At 33.5% G+C, this 19,581-nt stretch overlaps 1 protein-coding gene, 1 long non-coding RNA gene and 1 pseudogene across 2 annotated transcripts; 1 reads left to right on the top strand and 2 right to left on the bottom strand.

Annotated features, from left to right (window-relative positions):
* Positions 1-1,080: 1,080 nt before the first annotated feature.
* On the bottom strand, positions 1,081-2,130 carry LOC107886406 (uncharacterized). The gene is made up of 2 exons (XR_001680758.2): positions 1,612-2,130; positions 1,081-1,358 (listed from the first exon to the last, which is right to left on the bottom strand). It is a non-coding gene; the product is annotated as an uncharacterized lncRNA (long non-coding RNA).
* Positions 2,131-4,212: 2,082 nt separating this feature from the next.
* On the bottom strand, positions 4,213-7,799 carry LOC107886397 (proteasome subunit beta type-4). Its single transcript, XM_016810349.2, has 7 exons — positions 7,588-7,799; positions 7,402-7,466; positions 7,221-7,297; positions 5,489-5,618; positions 5,151-5,310; positions 4,876-5,061; positions 4,213-4,539 (listed from the first exon to the last, which is right to left on the bottom strand). The coding sequence occupies exons 1-7, from the start codon at positions 7,591-7,593 to the stop codon at positions 4,426-4,428; spliced, it is 738 nt and encodes a 245-aa protein (XP_016665838.1). The 5' UTR covers positions 7,594-7,799; the 3' UTR covers positions 4,213-4,425.
* Positions 7,800-8,553: 754 nt separating this feature from the next.
* Positions 8,554-18,889, top strand: LOC121210063 (ABC transporter C family member 3-like; annotated as a pseudogene).
* The last annotated feature ends 692 nt before the right edge of the window (positions 18,890-19,581 follow it).

Below are 19,581 nucleotides of genomic sequence, written 5' to 3'. Positions count from 1 at the left end.
TCTCATCTTATAATATAGAAAATAACTTTTTCGAAATTTGTAATTATATCTCTCAATAATATCGTTATCAATATTTGAATATATATACTTTTTTTTAAAAACATAATGTGTCTTATCATTACGTTTTACATTTGTTAAAATTATTATTATATATTAGGTCACTCAGTAGGTTTGTCTATGGTGGTTCAGCTTGAAGGCTCGTCCGAAAAGTGGGATGGCTAGGATAAAAATATAGGTCCCAAAAATATAATTGGACAAAATAGGCCCATTTTTTTAAATAAGACAGGCTTTGGGTAAGCTTTTTGGGCCTAGACCTAGTTTGATTCGACTCGAATTTGCAAAAAAAAAAAATTTACTCTTTTGTCACTATTTTTTCATTATTTTGCTACCATCTGTTAGAAAATATTTATTTTAATATTTTTAGTGTATTTGATGTGTTACATTTTTTAAATTTATTTTTATATAAAAATAATAATATAAAAAACTTAATAGGACGAGTTGAGCCGAACTTAAATTTTAATATTTTTATCTGAGTCGAATTTGAACAAAATTTTAAACTCATTTTTCAGATCAAATCAAAATTTAAAAAAGGATCTAAATTTTATATTAACCCGTGCCGGCCCATGAAGAACTCTAGGGTCACTATTACCATGTTCTCACAGCAAAATGAGAGAGCCGGCATTAGTTAAAAAAGAAATGGTTGATGGTAAATAAATGATAAAGACTTTGATTGGTGGTGATGGTCTGATGTTATTAAGACAACATATATCAATGTTACAAGACATGTGAATCTATCTTATGTTTCCATTTCTGCATTACATCACTGTGAGTAAACAACAGTAATCCGAAACCTCAATTTGTTTTATTTCAACAACATCATACAGTCAAGCCTTCACAAGTTATCTAATTTTTATAAATCATGAAGCTTTGGTGTAGTTGAAAACATGGAGTTTATGGGTTCTAAATATCTAAACTCAAGATTCATCGTCGCAATTAAATGTATGAGCCTTTGAGTCTCATCATGAACTATTGTGTCGTGCATAGACTTCAATGTAATTAGTTAATTGATAGGCTAGATTGTTTCAGTAGTTTTTTTATATTGTAATAAGTTCTTACCCATTCAAATATGACATAAAGTATGTAAGGCCCAATTTAGCTCGGAGACCGTAAACCCAAACCCAATACAAACCCCAAACTAACCCAAAGCCCTAAGCCCAATCCTATGGCCCCTAAAAAAAAACTTAAACAATTTCAGCCAAAGAAACCCTAGCCTTTGCCCTCGCGCCGCAAGCCACCCCAGAGCCGCATGCCCTTCGCGCCGTGCGACGCATTACTCACGCCCCCACCTCAGTGCCCACCTAGGCAAGAATCAATTGTAAAAGGGTTATAAAAGCCTTTGAAAATATATTGTAAGGGGACATTTTTTTTATACTAAAAAAATCAATAAGATAACAGCAATTTCAATTGCAAATCAAGAATCAAAGTAGCAGAACAGAAAAGAAGAAAAATGTAGGTTACTGTTTTAGTTTTTTTTTATTTATTAATTTTATTTTCCTTAAAATTATATATATACACACAAATACATAAAATAAAATAAAAAAACAATCTTACCTTCACAGCGGCGCTGGCGTCGGCGGCCGGCGGCGAACAGTGGCGGACGGCACTGGAACCTGGCCAGACTTCAGGCCTGGAGAGAAAAAGGGAAAGGGGGTTTCTATTTTTGTGGGAAAGGGAAGGAAAATGAAAGTTTTAAATTTTTTTTTTTTGGTATTTATAGATCCTCCTATACGGCGCTGTTTTGGGCCAAAACATGGGCGCCTAAACGGCGCCGTTTTAGGTTAGCCTGTGTACGTGACCCGACTCGACCTAGGGGATCCACGCGTTTTCTATGGAGGGGATAATTTCACATTTGACCCCTCCGCTTTTTATGAGTTTAAAATTAATGTTATTTTTATTTTTAAATTCGCCCCACGATTTTGCTACGGTTGCAAATTGATCCCCCTGGCAGCGACGTGTTTTGGGAGGAAGGATATTTTCTTTTTTGGTCCCTCCCTATTCTGCGCGTGTTTTGATTCGGTCCTTCCCCATTATTTTATTTCTGATTTAACTCCAAAACTTCTGTTTTAAATTCAATTTAGTCTGTTTCTGTTATTTTTACTATTTTCTTTCTAGTTAATTAATTATAATAATATTATTATTATTATCAGTATTATCGTTAGTGTTATTTTTATTTCATTATTATTATTTTCAATTTCTGCTATCGTTATCATATGAGCCTATTATTATTTACATGTTTATTTTTTTAAAATTATTATTATTGTCACATATCATTATTATTATTATTGTTTATTTATCTTATATATTTCTATTATTAGTGTTATTTCATTATTATTATATGTTATCATCACTGTTTTTTTTATTATTCTTTTTATTAATATTATTATTACTATTATTTTTTTTACTTTTATACTATAATTATACTTTCTCTTATGATCCTCGTTATTCATATTATTATTTCTTTATAATATTGCCATAATTAGCTTCTTATTATTATACTTTCTTTTTTACGTACTTATTTGTTTTATAATTGTGTTTAAATTGTTTTCACACCTTATTTCGACTTACTTTGTTTTTTTAAATTGTTATATACGTCTTTTAATTTATCTGTTTTTAATTATTGATGTTAGTTTCTTAAATAATGTATATGAAGTGTTTATTGCCATTTTGTGTGCTATTTATCTATATTTTCATATTGCCTTTTTTTTTATCAAATGTTTTCTATGCATCGTTTTAATATTGCATCAATTTTCTCCTAAATCTAAGAATTTTTAAAAACCAATAAGGCAATATTCGGTATTTAGAATCTTCAAGAAGATTGTGCCCTAACTTACTGGGTTCCAATTTTCCTTGTTAGATCTAGATAACCGGGTATCCTTCTTCAATCCAAACAAGTTTCAAGTAAAAGCTTATTCTTGGGGATTTAAGATGTTGTATCCTAACTTATTGGATATGACACTTTGTTTTCTTGAGGTAAGGATTTCTAAAAATAAAGGTAATATTCTGTATTTGGAAATTTTGAGAGGTTGTGCCCTAACTTACTGTGTTCCGATTTTTTTCATTTGACCCAAGTAACTGAATATCCTTTTTAAACTTAAATGCATGAGTTTTGAAAATTAAAAGACAAACTTAATTTCGAGGGTTTGAAATGTTGTATCCTAACCCATTGGGTGTGACATTTTATTTCTTCGAGATAGGAGGGTTTTAGCATTCAATCTAATTTATTCAAGTGTTCTTTTTAAATAAAAGAATTGTATTCTCAAATCTTTTCAAATTTTCGACATTAAGACATTAATTAATCAATTAGCTACCAACTTTAGGCATTACGAGGGTACTAATCCTTCCTCGTGCGTAACCAACTCCCGAACTCTTTCTCTCGAATTTCACTGACCCCAAAATTATTGTTTTAATAAATCAAAATGTTTTATTAAAATGATCAATCGCAAGGTGATCCGATCGCATATCGAAAAAAGATCGGTGACGACTCTATTTTTGTTTTTATGTCGACTCCCCTTTTTTCAAATTAGTTTCGACAAAGTATATTTAGTCGTAATTAGTTATGACCTTCCAGAAGGAGAGGTGTCCTATTCGTTTTTTATTTGAATCAGAAAAGCATCTATTTTGCCAATATCGAAGTAGCAAAACTTGGAGATGATGAACCAGAACACGAAGCAAAGCATTCTTCTCGGTTCAGTTCAGGTGGATATAACTGTATAGCTCGATGTATCAATATGATTATTTCATCTTTTCATTGCTCTTTAGATACTTCAAACCCGAAGAGAAGTACCGCCACTGCAAAGGTTTGGGAGGTTGAATTCGAGCAAGAAGAACATTCCCTTTCGCTCTCACAGCATTCATCTCCTTCACAATCTGATCAAGAACAAGCCCTCGTACACAAGCCCCCAGATAGATTGGTTAAATAAAAAATTGATGGGCTGACAGTTCAACCAGAACCATATAACCGGAAAAGAGGTGAACCGATAAGTTTAGAGCAAAGTGGCACTAGATTTTTTTTCTTAAGGTGTCCATTTCCATGGCAATTGTTTCAGCAAAGTAAATAATGGACTGATGATCAGCTTCTATTAAATTTGATGCTCTCTGCCAAACTAAATAGTCAAACAGGATGGTCTATATCTTGCATCAACAAACAGCAAAGGAAAAAGCATCTACTTTAACATTAATCATGAAAACAATCAACCTTCAACTTAATCGTTTTAAACAACCATGAAGATGCATCATAAGTTCATAACTCGGTTTCCAAATCAAACATAAAGATGCATCAGATTTTCATTTCAACTCCTAGTGGGGTCATCGATGTTCTTCTCATACCATAAAATGTTTCCACAAAGGATAAAATGATGGCGACATCTACCATGATCCTACAGCACCCTGAGTAGGATTCTCAAAAGCAGAGAACTCCCAGTAGGTCTTTAACGAATATGGCTGGGAAATCGTCACGCCTTCTTCGGTGATCTTAGCTATCTGCAATCATCCGATTTCAAATAAATGAAACATTAACTAATAGGCAAAATTTTGCCTCGGATAATCAAATGAAAGGACAGCAGTAATTGAGCTGAATAATAGAATTGAATGAGAGCTATCCTGAGCAATACATTGACCTAAATCACAGCCACACTAGCATGTAACAAATGATGAAGTTAAAGAGTCTATCAGATTTGTAATATCCATAGAGACAGATTGTTAACTAATGGAGGAAACCCAGAATGCCATACACAGTTCAGCTGCTGTACAAGTCGCTACCAAATTATAAGTTTTTATTCAAACATAGAGCCAACATGGTAAAAGGGAAAAGCAAACCTGAAGCTTGTTAACAGCTGATCTATCACGATAGAGGAGAACACGCATGCATTTCTCCAATATTTTAACACCATCCTCGAAGCTCAAGTTCTCATGCCACTCTTGACGAAGGATTGGTCGTGCAAGGTGGTTTCCAAAACCAGTTGCAACATGATTGTCCTCAAAGTTTACACCAATCATACTGACCTGAAAAGCCAAAGTTATAAGAACGGTCAATTCCAGGCTTAAAAACCGCAAATTGTTCAATTAGGTCAAAGATATAACTCCAAGCCTACCGTTCCAAGATACTTTTCTCCTTTTTTAACTCCACCAAGTACAAGGGAGTTCCATAATGGATTGAACTTGTTGCGCCTGTTGTACATAACTCGAGTCAAGTAATTGTGCACCTCTTTAGGCCCCAAAGAGTTGCCGTCATCCCACATATTGTCATATAAGCTACAATAATCAAACATTCAAAAGCAACAGTTTTATGTCAGAATTTAAACAGTAAAAACATGTGTTACCAACAAAACCTAAATCAGATTTGTGGATAAAGAAAATGAATAATAAATTCCATGATTAACAACTAAGAGAATGGGAGGGGGGAGGGGGAGTTATATCAGTCAATACTTACATAAGCTCGTCAAGATACTTCAAAATCTCTTGGAAATCACTGATTTCTCCACTAGCACCCAGAAGGGAATGCTTGCCAATAGGCTTCATTCGCTCCACACTCTTGTACCGCAGGGTGGACCCATATGAACCTGTCAATAAACAGGCAGCAGGCATGAAGTGTTACCTAAAACGCGGATCAGTTCGGTACAAGCAACAAAAATTGGAACAAAAATCATTAATTATCTAATAGGTGTAGTCTTCTTTTAGTTTGTTTAGTAGGAATGAAATATTTAACATTAAGAATGTACATATATATATGTTTCAATTAATTAAAATAATACAACTCGATGTAATTTATTGATAAAAATAATTAATTTTCATAAATTTAATGATGAAAATTATAACGATCTACTTTATTTTAAAATATGTTTAATTAATAAAAAATTAGATGTACATTCTAGTTAATTTATATCATCTACCTTAAAAAATAAATCTATCCACCACTTACCTTTCTTTTTTATTAGAAAAAAATTAAAAACCAAAATAAATATACGTGTCACTAGATAATTGCTTCAAGAATCAAAACAAACCCACAAAGATTAAAAGTCCACTGCTTAACATTCTGCCAGTTTCCTTGCATTTTCATAACAGAGTTTTCCACTTCTCAGAGAAGGATCACAGATTTCACTGAATTGGATCGCTTTGAACCACTAATGGGATCAAGCATTCCGATTCATAAGTTGCAGTGAAAAGAACAATTTAGCTAACAGAGAAATCAATTGGATAGTGAAACGAGGAACCAGTCAGATTGACAACAAGCCTCAGGTGAATGCATACTAGCTTTATTGCAATGCTATGGTACTCGAAACAACATACTTCCAGGTCCAGCTCAGATCATGCATGAGGCAACAGATATAATAAGCAATAATGTATTTGACAATTGCCATTATAAGTGCATATCTTGTTCTATGGGTCCTTACAGGTTGAATAAGTTGATTTCAAAAACAGGGAGAGAGAGAGAGAATAAGAACTTGAATGATAGAGTATGAAGGTTCAAACAAATAAATTCATGTTCCTACTTATATGGAAGGTGCTACAATCAAACAAACATATACCATCTACATAGTCTAGCTTTAAATATAAAATCTATAAGTGCATATCACTGAGAGAATACTCTCAAACAAGCATCTTATTAACGGTCATTTCAAATACAAGGTCCGAATTTTATTAAACATAAAGATTTATGCTACAGATTACAATGACTTCAACTTCGGCATTACCTATGTTACTCAAACTCAGGTGTGAGTATCAGTTATGTATATGTATAGGACATGAATATCGATAGATAATTCCAAGTTTTTCCATATATTTGAAGGACCCTTGGAGGTCATATCCAAATGTTGGACACCAATAATTCAAGAAGAATGAGGAGTCAGACCAACATAACAGCTGACAATTCTTATGCTACTAACTTAGAAATAGTCGGAAAATCTAACTGAACTATCAATCCTACAATAACATTAAAAGCAGTATTAAAGGTTGAAGATAAGGAAGATTCGATGAGCCATATCATGATCCAAAAACACATAAGAAAGACTACAAAGGGCCAGAACCATTAGCCTTTTCACTTTCATAGTTTTCTCCAAGAGCACGATCCATTTTCAAATAAAAAGAGCAATTCAAACACACAGAAAAACACCAAATAAAAATTCAGAAAATAAATAATAGCTAGTGAAAATGTATGAGCTAACCTCCCATATCAGCAGCCATCAAAATCCCATCTTTATACTTTAAAGCCACGACTGATGTTCCTGTCACATATGGGTACCTAACAAAATCCAGGAAAAAAGTAAAAAAAAAAGGAAAAATTTTCAAACACCAACAACCAAAGAAAAAACCCTGGTTTATTTGGGCATCAGATAAAGAACATACAGTGTCCTTTGGGAATCCGATTCAGGGCCAAGCAAGCAACTTTCAGGTTGCTTTGAAGCCGTAAACTGCTTTACGGAAATAAAGAACATTAAAAAAAAAGGTCAAAATAAGTGCTTTTTTTGAAGGATGATGCATTAGATTAACAATTTAAAATTGGGTTTCAAAGATAACAATGGAATGACTTACATTCATTCTGATTTAGGGTTTTAGATCGCTCGAAGAAGAAGAAAAGGCAGCAGTGCAGAAGTGACAATTTGATGATATAGAAATAAAAGCAGGAAGCTTACTCTTTTCCCTTTCCTCAAGAAACTCTTTTCTATCAAAACGGGCCCTGCTTCAATTAGTATCGGGTTAGGCCCGGATAGGTTACGTGATTGAGTAAGTTTTTGAGATTTTTGAATTCTCAAAATCGAGTTTATTTGTGTAAATTAAACAAATTTTAGTTATGGATTGAGACTTGATTCGATTAATATGAATGTTATTATCAATATAGTAGAATGTAGATTTGAGTATGTTCAAGTGTATTCTTATTTATGGGTTGGGGAGGGATTATGAGTAATTTTTGACATTGTATAAAAAAATATAATCAAAACATATAATGAGATTATTAAAAAAAATTTTGAGCTTCAGTATTCATAATGATTTATTTTGATAGTAATTCTTGATATCTTATCAAAATTTGTTGGTTGAGTGATAAGAATTTGATACTATTTATAAAAGTTTTAAAATTAAATTTTGTGAACCGAAAAACAACATTTGAAGAGCTTACTCATCATTTGAAGGTTTATTCTGACTTGACTCAATTTTACTCATCATAATATGAAATTTCATATTCGAACCTAATCACCATGCTATCGTTGCACAACTCTTATTTCAATGCAAATTCCAGAAAATATTCACTCCCAAACTAGAATTTTTTTCAACGAACTTCCCATTCACTATCTCAGATTGTCTCAAAAAACTTTCTATAAAGTATTGCTATCAGATGCGTCTCAATCCTCTCAAGGCCTAGTCATACAAACCAATCTTTGGTTTCTCTCTTTGAGCCGAAGCTTGTATTCGACTAAAAGAATGTCGTGAACAATCCCCAACACAATGCTTAACAGATCCACATCAAAGGCACGCTCCCATTTTCCTCCAACACTCGCCTAGATGGCGCCATCGCGTAGAACACAAATTGAAACCTAACATACGCTCCCAATTGCCTCAACCCGTTGAGGCCTAAGTATTCTGGCTTGTTTCTTGAATAGCAGATTCAACCTAACATAGGACTAAAGGTGTTCAAGGGCCGGGCCGGGCTGGGCCTAGTTCGGGCCGAGCTTAACTAAAAAATTATGCCCATTTATTGGGCCCAGGCCTAAAAATGGGCCTAAAATTTTACCCAAGCCCAACCCAGATAAAAATACTAAAACTCGGGACTGGCCCGACCCTGCTGTATTAATTTTTATATTATTTTTAAATATATATAATACATAAAAAATACTAAAAACATCAAAATAAATATTTTCCAATAAATTGAAAATAAATTTTAAAAAATATGTAGACTTAAATAACACTAAGATAGATGCAACTTAACAAGCAAATGCCTCTAAAATAATAAAAAAATTAACAAATGCCTTTAAAATAATAACAAAATTAACAATAAAATAAGTTTTATACAATATCCAAACAATAACAACAAAATAGTAGTAACATAATAGTAAAATTGTAGCAAAATAGGGAGAAAACAACAAGAAGATAACATTCAAAAATAAAAAAAAAAAAGATGCAGATTTTGTTTGTCATTTAGTGAATTCGGGCCGGGCCAAAAAAACCTTACCCGAGGCTTTAAACTGACCTTATTTTTTGTCAAATCTCATTTTTCGAGCCTATATTTTTGCCCAAACCCTCCCACATTTTGGGCGGGCCTTCAGGCCGGGCCGGGTAGCCCGACCCATGAACACCTCTACATAGGACTCTTGAACTCGATTAACTCCAAAATTTTCAATTGATTCGATCGAATGCTCATCTCTAGCCAAATTTATAAAATATTTAAAAATATATTATATATTAATATTTATATATTTTTATAACAAACTAAATTTAAAAATATATATTTTTTATTTAAATTGAATTTGGGCCAAGTTGGTTTGAGGAATATGAGGATTCTTAAACTGTAGGGGTGGGAAATGAAGTTCCTTTCCAAGATTTTCGGGCTCAGGAGGGTCGAGGAAGGATGGTTAAAACAATTCGTTTATACAAATGCCATGACTGCTTTTGTTTTTTTAGTTTGCAGCATCTTTGTGTCTGTAGCCACTTTTGGTGCTTGTATGTTCTTAGAAATCCCATTTGAGTTAGGAAAGATGCAACGACCCGATAGTCACGGGTGTCAGAAAATACATTTTCAAGACTTTATTTTTGTAAATCAGACTCGTAAATATTTATTAGAAATATTTACTAAGTTAGTTATGTAGTTAATTAGGTTTTAGTTTGGTGAATTTGCATGAATTAAGAGTAATTAAGTAAAATGACTAAATTGTATATAGGGTAAAAGTTGAATTATAGATTAAAGAAAAATTAAAGGGACCAAAGAAAGAATTATGCCAAAATCTTAAAATGAGGCCGCATAAGATAGATATTTATAAGTATTATATATATTATAATATTAATGTTTAAGTACATATGTATATATTATATTATAATAATAAAATAAGTAATAAAAAAAGAAAGAAAGAAAGAAACAGAGAAAGCCAAACGAATTAGAAAAGAAAAAAAAAGGAAAAAGAGAAGGGAGAAATGAGAAAGACGAAAGGCCTTACGGTTTCAAAGTTCAAAGTTCAATTGGTTAGTCAATTTTGTCTATTTTTCTAGTAATTTTTATGTTTTTGGAATTTCGGTATTAAATACTACTCGACTCATGTCTAAATCTTAGAAATTATTGAGTTTTTAAGTGTTGTCTATGTTGAATAATTTTAGTATTAGGAATTAATTTGATAGATTTTTAAGCTAGAAATGAAAAAGGATTAAATTGTAGAATAAATAGTATTTTTTGTGTAATAGGGATTAAATTGTGAAAATTTTGAAATTTAGGGATTTAAGTGAAATTAGGGAGTTAAATTTAGTTTAAAGTAGAATTTGTATGAAAATATAAGATTAATTTGAAGAAATAAAAATTAGTCCCGATTTAGGGACTAAATTGAAATTTAGGCAAATATTGAGTAAAAATTGAAATATTTAATATGAAATTGAATTGTGTTGTCTTGATGAATTTTAATTGTTTTAATTCTGTAGCTAACATCATACCGGAACCCTCGACTAAAAAGAGAAAAGATAAAGTCAACGAAGAATAGCTCGAAATTTCTGATTTGTATTTCTATAATCCGAATTTAGTTGTTAATTGTTATCATTCAATTTAATGTATATGGTAAGTGTTGAGGTGAAAATTATTGTGCTTTGCAATTGAAATGAATTGATTTAGTATTTGTAACGCCCCGTACCTGAGACCGTCGCCGGAGTCGAAAACGAGGTGTTAACAGACTTAATTTATTACTTAAACAGCTCAAACAATTTATTTTTAAAATTTCCAGTCAAGCTAGCAATCTGCATCACAGTTGCTTAAAAATTCATATCTCGAGTTCCGAAACTTAAAATCCAATTCCGTAAATTTTTCCTGAAACTAAACTCATATATCTATTTACTAATTTTTTTTCTAGAATTTTTGGTTGAGCCAATTAGTACAGTTTATTAGTTAAAGTCTCCCCTGTTTCAGGGTTCGACTGCTCTGACCTCTGTGTATTAAGAATCATATATCTCCCTGCACAGAGTTTCAATGACTATGCAGTTTGTTTTTAATAAAACTAGACTCAATAAGAAATCTTTACATATAAAGAATGACTTCTAATTATTTTTGTACAATTTATGATGAGTTTTTAAATTCAGAACAGGGGATCCAGAAATCGCTCTGGCCCTGTTTCACAAAAATTTAAACATCTCATAAAATATAACTCATATACCTGTTTTGTTCCATCCATATGAAAATAGACTCATAATTCTTCAATTCCATATTTTATTCATCATATAATTATATATCTACTATTTTTAATGATTTTTCAAACTTATGTCACTGCTGCTGTGAATCTATTTTATGGTAAATTTTACCTATTTCATGGTTTCCATGGATTAGCTAGCAATTTAGCATACATAACACCAAATATGATCATGATTAGCCATTCCAATGGCTAATCATTACCAAGCATTTCCATACCACTCAATAACCATATCATAAGACCATATATACAAAATGATTATAATGCTATACATGCCATGCTCAAAATATACAAGCCATTATGGCAAGATGATACACGGATAGTGTGAGCGAGCCTCCGACCGTTCCCGATTTCCGAGCTGGCTTGTCAAAACTATAGGGAATGAAAAGGAGGGAGTAAGCATAAATACTTAGTAAGTTCACATGCAAATAGCAAGTAACATAACCATATAAGCAAACATAAAACATCATTTGCATAATCATCACCAAGACATTCATATCATATTTTCATTTATCATCATATCATATTTTCATTTATCATCTTACCATATTGTTGTTATATCGAGTTTTCAACCCGAGGGTTAAGTACATACCTGTTCAAAGTATCCATTTCACAACACTTACCAATACGTCCATTTCATCTCGAGTATACCTCCATTTTAGTAGAATTTACCCGTTGAACACATCGGAATGTAGTTCAGATACATGGAAAGTTTGCACATAAGTGCCACATATGTAGCCAAGCTACAATGTAACCCACCCATAAGTGAACTCGGACTCAACTCAACGAGCTCGGATGCCTAGTTACATCTCTTGAACTCGGACTCAACTCAACGAGTTCGGATGCCCAAATATCCTAGTGACATGTCACTTGTATCCTAATCCATTCCTAAGGTTCAACGGGACCTTTTTCCCAATCATGTGTCTCAACCATCTTCTACGAAATGCTGATACCGATACTCGGTAGTTTTTCACATTTTCCAAGTATATCACATAATTTGACATATTATCAAACAATTATCACAAGTATAATATTTCATAATAATTATCATATCATTTAAATAACATTAAAACATTTAAAATAATAACTATGTTACCAACATTTACATATGAACTTAACTCGTATGCGAAAATGGCTACTTTTACCATTTCGTCCACAACTTGGTATTTTTCCCATTTTAGCCCGAATTTTAGTTTTCCTTGCTCTATTATTTAAAATACAGTCTAATTAGGACTCACATTATTCAAATTGACTCAAAATCATATTTTGGAAAAATTACAGTTTTGCCCCTAAACTTTTGCATATTTACACTTTTACCCCAAAGCTCGTAAATTAAAATTTAGCCTATTTTCTTATGTTTTATGACATGCTTATCATTTTTCCCTTCTATGGCAACATCAAATTCTCACTCTAACATGTACTTATGACTATTAGGTATTTTTACCGATTAAGCCCTTTTGCTCATTTTCACTTAAAACCGAGTAGCACAAGTTGTCTAACACAATTTAAAACCTCATATTCTATCATAAAACACCAAAATACACAAATTTCACCTATGGGTATTTTTCCAAATATAAACCCTAGGTTAAATTATTGCTAGCATAAGCTAAATCAAGTTACCGGGACTCCAAAAACGTAAAAAAAACATTAAAAACGAGGCCAGAACTGACTTACAATCGAGCTTGGAAGCTTTAAAAACCCTAGTCATGGTTTCTCCTTGCTATATTCGGCCATGGGGTTGAAGATGGACACATTGGGGTTTTAAAATTTGTCTTTTAATTCATTTTACCCCTAAATGACCAAAATGCCCTTTTTACTATTCTTTAAATTTTTTCCCTTCCAAGCCCATTTTTGTCCAAAATTTTTTTAGAAATTGGTAAAATTACTCTTTAAGGACCTCTAATTAATAATATAATTCAATTTTATGCAAAATGCTTCTAAAACACAAGTTTTGCAATTTATTCAATTTAGTCCCTAATTTCAAATTAATCACTTTATGCATAGAATTTCTTCACGAAATTTTCACACAATCATGAAATCATATAATAGACCTCAAAATAATTATAAAATAATTATTTCTATCTCAAATTTGTGGTCTCGAAACCACCATTCCGACTAGGCCCAAAATCAGGATATTACAGTATTAATGAATTTATTGAATTTTTATTGATTGAATTGATATATATATTTTGAACATATATTGATTATTTGAATTGAATTGGATATTGGTTGTATTTGAAAAGTGAATTGAAACTTTATTAATTGTATCGGGCTGAGTCGGATATAGATGGCATGCCATAAGATTGGAAGAGTTCAGGGATTTTTTCGAATTCGAGTCGATAAGACATTAGGTGTCAATTTACTACTTTGATTAATTTGATGAGGCACTGGGTGCCAATTTACTTCGATTTAGCCAATAAGACACTGGGTGTCAATTTATTATTTTGAATTACTCGATGTGGCAATGGGTGCCAAACTGGTGTGTTTGGTTGGATCCGTATATCTGTCTAAGTCTGAGTCGTGTTAATAGGGGTAATTAATTGAAATTGCATTATGATTGATGTTAGATGATATGTGTATTATACTGTGAAAAGTTATTTATATAGCAAGTATGAGAATTGAGATGTTGTGAAATAAATGAAATGTGATATGGCTATTGTAATATTTAGATTGTATATTTGTGATTTCATATCTTTTGATATTTGTATTATAAAAATACCACTGAGTTTTTACTCAGCATATGATTTTGTTTTCCATACGTAAGTTAGGTACTTAATTTTGATCACCGATTCAGCATCCAACAACTGTCCCGAACTCAAACGTGGTGATGTTTATCCTTTTGAAATGTGTCGGCATGTACCTAGGGTGTCTAATTAATAGTTATTTTCTGGATTGATTGTAAGTAAGATTATAAGTTAATATTGGTTGGTCATATACATATAAATATGTGTTTATGTTGAAATCAAATTATGGTATGTTTAAGTTAATGTTTAAATGAACATGAAATAGGAAAAATAGATTGAATTTGGCATGTTTACAAATAGGATTTAATTGATGTTTTATTGATATGCTTTGATGATATAATTGTGGTACCAACGAGGGTACATTGGTTAGGTACCTAGGATGATTGTTTTGACATGTTTTAGATGTGTTTGATCGTGTTTTGAATTGGTTAAATGAATTATTTTTGAGTTGTTTATTGTCCAAGCTTGCAAGGAATGATAAACTTGTTACTTAAGGTACATTTTGACTCCACACGAGTGTGTGAATGGGCCATGTGAGACATACGGCTAGCATATGGGCGTGCGAGACAATTTCAAAAGGGCACACAGTTTGGCACACGAGCGTGTGGCTTGGTCGTGTGACCCAAGTTAGAGAGTTACACGAGCTGGGACATGGCCGTGTGTCCCTATCTCGAACACCCACACGGCCTGGGACACGGACGTGTCTCTTGACTGTGTGAGTCACACGGCCTGACCACACAGCCGTGTGAACCCTATAATTTTGAAAATATTTAATATCTCGCGAAAAATTCTTTGAGTTTCTGAATTAGTCATAATTTGTTTCTAACGCGTATTTTGGGCCTCGAAGGCTCGAATAAGGGACAGTATGTATGAGTTTAATTGGTTTTTAATCTGAATATAATATGATATGAAATGTTTTAAAATTATATCTGTTTGATCAGTAATACTTCAAAACCCTATTTCGGCAACATATGTGGGTTAGTGGTGTTACAAAAGATCCAATCTGCACTCGTAACATTCATGATTCTTTAGGAGCCAATCTACAACCTTCCAGAGACAATATTAATAACTGCTCAAAAAAATGTGTCACTTGATCGAATTACTGCCTTCCTCCAGCTCGATGACTTGTAGCCTGATGTTATAGAGAAGCTATGCAATAGTCTTTCTGATACAATGATTGAGATTGATGATGGGAACTTCTTTTAGGATATGTCATCCACTATTGCTGCACTAAAAGATATACACTTGAAAGTTTCCCATGGCATGAGTGTTGCTGTTTATGGTACGGCCGGCTCTGGCAAGTCAAGTCTTCTTTCCTGTCTTTTGGGAGAGTTACCAAAGATATCAGGAACTCTCAAGTTGTGTGGTACAACAGCCTATGTTGCTCAGTCACATTGGATACAAAGTGGCAAGATTGTAGACAACATATTGTTCGGTAAGGAAATGGACAGAGACAAGTATGACAAAGTGCTTGAAGCTTGTGCCCTCAAGAAGGATCTCGAAATTCTCTTTTTCGGTGATCAGACAGTTATAGGCGAGTGGGCAATCAATCTGAGTGGTGGACAAAAGCACAGAATACAGATTGCTCGTGCTCTATACCAAGATGCCGATATATATCTGTTTGATGATCCTTTCAGCACGATGGATGCTCACACCCGATCTCATTTATTTAAGGTAATGTCCTCCTATGATCATATGGCATGTATTTTAAGAGTTTCTATAGTTAATTTAGTTGAAATAGTTATGTATGAGCTTGGAGTATCTTGTTTATTCTTTTGAATGGCAGGAGGTTTTACAAAACAATTTGAGATTAAAAACAGTGATTTATGTCACTCATCGAGTCGAGTTTTTCCCAACTGCTAATCTAATTTTGGTGAGCTATTGTTTACATTATTTTCAGTGATTTTCATCATATGTCTTAGAGAAATAATTTATTAACTGGATTCAACTTGTATTTACATATTTGTTAGGTGATGAAAGGTGGCAGAATTGTTCAAGCTGGAAAGTATAATGATATTCTCAATTCAGGTACTGATTTTATGGAACTTGTGGATGCACATAAGAAAGCTTTGTCGGCCCTTGATACCGTTGAAGCAAGTTCGGGTTTGGAACAAACTACCAGTGAAGGAGAAGGTGATATAGGTACTACTAATGGGAAAGTGCAGATAGAAGAAAACCAAGGTAACGAGAGTGGTAAAGTAGATGATGTCGGACCAAAAGGACAGCTTGTTCAAGAAGAAGAACGAGAAAAAGGACAAGTTGGGTTTTCGGTCTACCGGAAGTACATCACAACAGCATATGGAGGAGCTCTTGTGCGTTTAATAGTGCGTGCTATGATTCTCTTTCAGAGTTATCAAATAGGCATCAACTATTGGATGGCTTGGGGATCACCGATGTCGGCAGACATAAAGCCTCCTATTGGGAGCTTTACACTAATCATTATCTATTTGGCTTTGGCCATTACAAGTGTCGTTTGTGTCTTAGCCATATCCATGCTTCTTGGTACAGCTGGATATAAAACAGCCACTCTTCTTTTTAAAAAGATGCATCTTTGCATTTTCCGTGCTCCTATGTCTTTCTTCGATTCTACACCGAGTGGAAGAATCCTCAACAGGGTAAGCATCAAATGTCTTTCCTGTATGGATACGAAAGATTCGATTTATCTTCATGTTTGTTGGCACTTTTCCCCTTGTTTTTGAAGTATTGTAAACTTTTTTGCTGCCTCTAATAGGCTTCTACAGATCAAAGTGCAGTAGATATGGACATCCCGTATCAAGTCGCCGCATTTGCTTTCTCAGTTATCCAGCTACTTGGAATTATTGCAGTCATGTCTCAAGTTGCTTGGCAGATCTTTATCATTTTTATTCCAGTGGTTGCTACCTGCAGTTGATATCAGGTAACTCTTGCCGAATTGTGGCTATGGAATGCATGAAATCATGAACTTATTACAATGCAGCACCACATGGAAAATCTTGAATTTTCTACTTTGTAAAACACATTTAATCATTGCCTTATTGCTGAACAGAGGAATGCTCATAAATTTGTAATCTTGCAGCAATATTACATATCTTCTGCACGAGAACCTTCGCGGCTGGTTAGAGTATGCAAAGCTCCAGTAATACAGAATTTTGCGGAAACAATTTTAGGAGCAACAACTATAAGGAGCTTTGATCAAGAAAAAAGGTTCCAAGACACAAACATGGCGCTGACCGACTCGTATTCTCGTCCAAAATTCCATGTTGCCAGTGCAATGGAATGGCTGTTCTTCCGCCTGGACTTATTGTCTTCTATTACTTTTGCCTTCTCTTTATTCATTTTAATCTCTATACCGGTGGGAGTTATTCATCCCGGTAAGTAAATGCAGATTCGTATTGGCACCTTTATTGACTGCTAGATAACAGATGTTCTAGGAGAATGACTTGATGCATTTTTCGTTCGTTTAGCTATTGCCGGGTTAGCTGTGACGTATGGACTCAATCTAAATATATTGCAAGCTTCGATGGTATGGAATATTTGCAAAACGGAGAATAAAATTATATCTGTTGAGAGAAAACTTCGGTTCTGTAGGATTCCTAGTGAGCCTGCCCTTGTGGTGGAAACGAATCGCCCAGACCATTGTTGGTCGTACCACGGAGAAGTTCAGATTCGTGATCTGCAGGTAAGGCAGTGTTGCGGTGTTCTATGATCCTGTTTCTTATGCATTGGCTGTATTAAATAAACGATGATGATCTCGATGTAGGTACGATATGCCCCGCACATGCCACTTGTGTTGCGAGGTCTGACCTGCACATTTCCTGGAGGTTGAAAACCGGAATTGTAGGGAGAACAGGCAGTGGTAAATCAACTCTCATACAAACACTTTTCTGGATCGTTGAACCTGCAGCAGGGCAGATCATAATCGATAGTGTAAACATCTCATCGATTGGGTTGCATGATTTGCGTTCACGACTCGGCATCATCCCTCCAGAGCCTACCATGTTCGAAGGGACTATACGAAGCAGCTTGGACCCTCTTGAAGAATACACAGATGAGCAGATTTGGGAGGTAGGTTCATTTTAGTAAAACTGTCTTTTATGATTGGTAATCGAATTCTAACATCCGTCAATATTGTGTTTTAAAGGCATTGGATAAATGCCAACTCGGGGATGAAGTTCGAAACAAGGCCGGCCAGCTAGATTCTTCAGGTTCGATACTTCTATCTTATAACACATGAGTTTGTCTTCTGTTGCATAAGTTTGATTATTGTTGTGCAGTTAGTGAGAATAGAGAGAATTGGAGCATGGGGCAAAGGCAGTTGGTGTGCCTCGGGCGTGTACTATTGAAGAAAAGTAAGATCTTAGTGCTTGACGAAGCGACCGCATCGGTGGATACAGCCACTGACAACCTAATACAGATGACGTTAAGGGAGCACTTCTCCAATTGTACGGTCATAACGATCGCTCACCGAATAACTTCGGTTCTGGATAGCGACATGGTTCTGGTTCTAAGTCATGGTTAGTAGTACAGTATGCTCTTCTTATTAAGATGGATTCTTTGAAGTTCATTTCATTTGAATAAAAAAAAACATTTGTTTTTGCAGGAGTTATAGAAGAATATGATAGTCCATCAAGTTTGCTGGAAACCAAGTCTTCATCATTTGCGCAGCTTGTAGCAGAGTACACTGTAAGATCAAATTCTGGTTTTGGTAGAAACTGGATGGAATTAGATGATGATGATTGAATTAGTAATTTTTTTAATTTGTAATTGTGGATGTTTTTCATTGTTTTGCGCCATTTTCTTTGGCTCCCAATAAACGATTTAAAAAATGTAACCATGTTGGTGTGAAATACATATCTATACTTTATATTTGCATCCAAATTCGAATAAATTTGGAATGTCTAGTTTTAACATTTGATAAATTGCTAATAAGCTTTCAGCCTCCTTAATCTAAGGGTGAAAGAGTCTAATACATTAAAAAAAATGATCATTTTTGTAATTATTAACAAAAAAAAATATTAAATTTATGAGATGAATTTAATTAAATGATTTGACATTGATTTAAAATATAACATAGCATTTTTAAATGGTATAACATGTTTAATCAATTTATTATAACTTAAAAACCTCGAACAATTAAATTTAACTTCAACTTTTATATTCTATCCATCTATTAAATGCAATAGTCCAGACGCAAAGGTTAGAGAGTTTAACTAAAAATATAAGTCCAAAAAATAGATTTAGACAAAAAAAATCAATTTTTCTAAATGGGTTGGGCCTCTGGTAGGTATCAACTACTTCGCTGCTGTTTTGTTGTTGTTTCGTTGCTATTTTGCTATCATTTTGTTATTAGATTACTATTATTTTATTGTTATTATTTGTATATTGTACAACTCTTGTTTCATTGTTAATTTTGCTACTGTTTTAGAGATATT

This window comes from Gossypium hirsutum, chromosome A11 (genome assembly GCF_007990345.1).
Source record: "Gossypium hirsutum isolate 1008001.06 chromosome A11, Gossypium_hirsutum_v2.1, whole genome shotgun sequence".
Classification (NCBI taxonomy): domain Eukaryota; kingdom Viridiplantae; phylum Streptophyta; class Magnoliopsida; order Malvales; family Malvaceae; genus Gossypium; species Gossypium hirsutum.
Note: the sequence above shows the minus strand (reverse complement) of the source record. Positions and strands in the feature narration are given on the sequence as shown.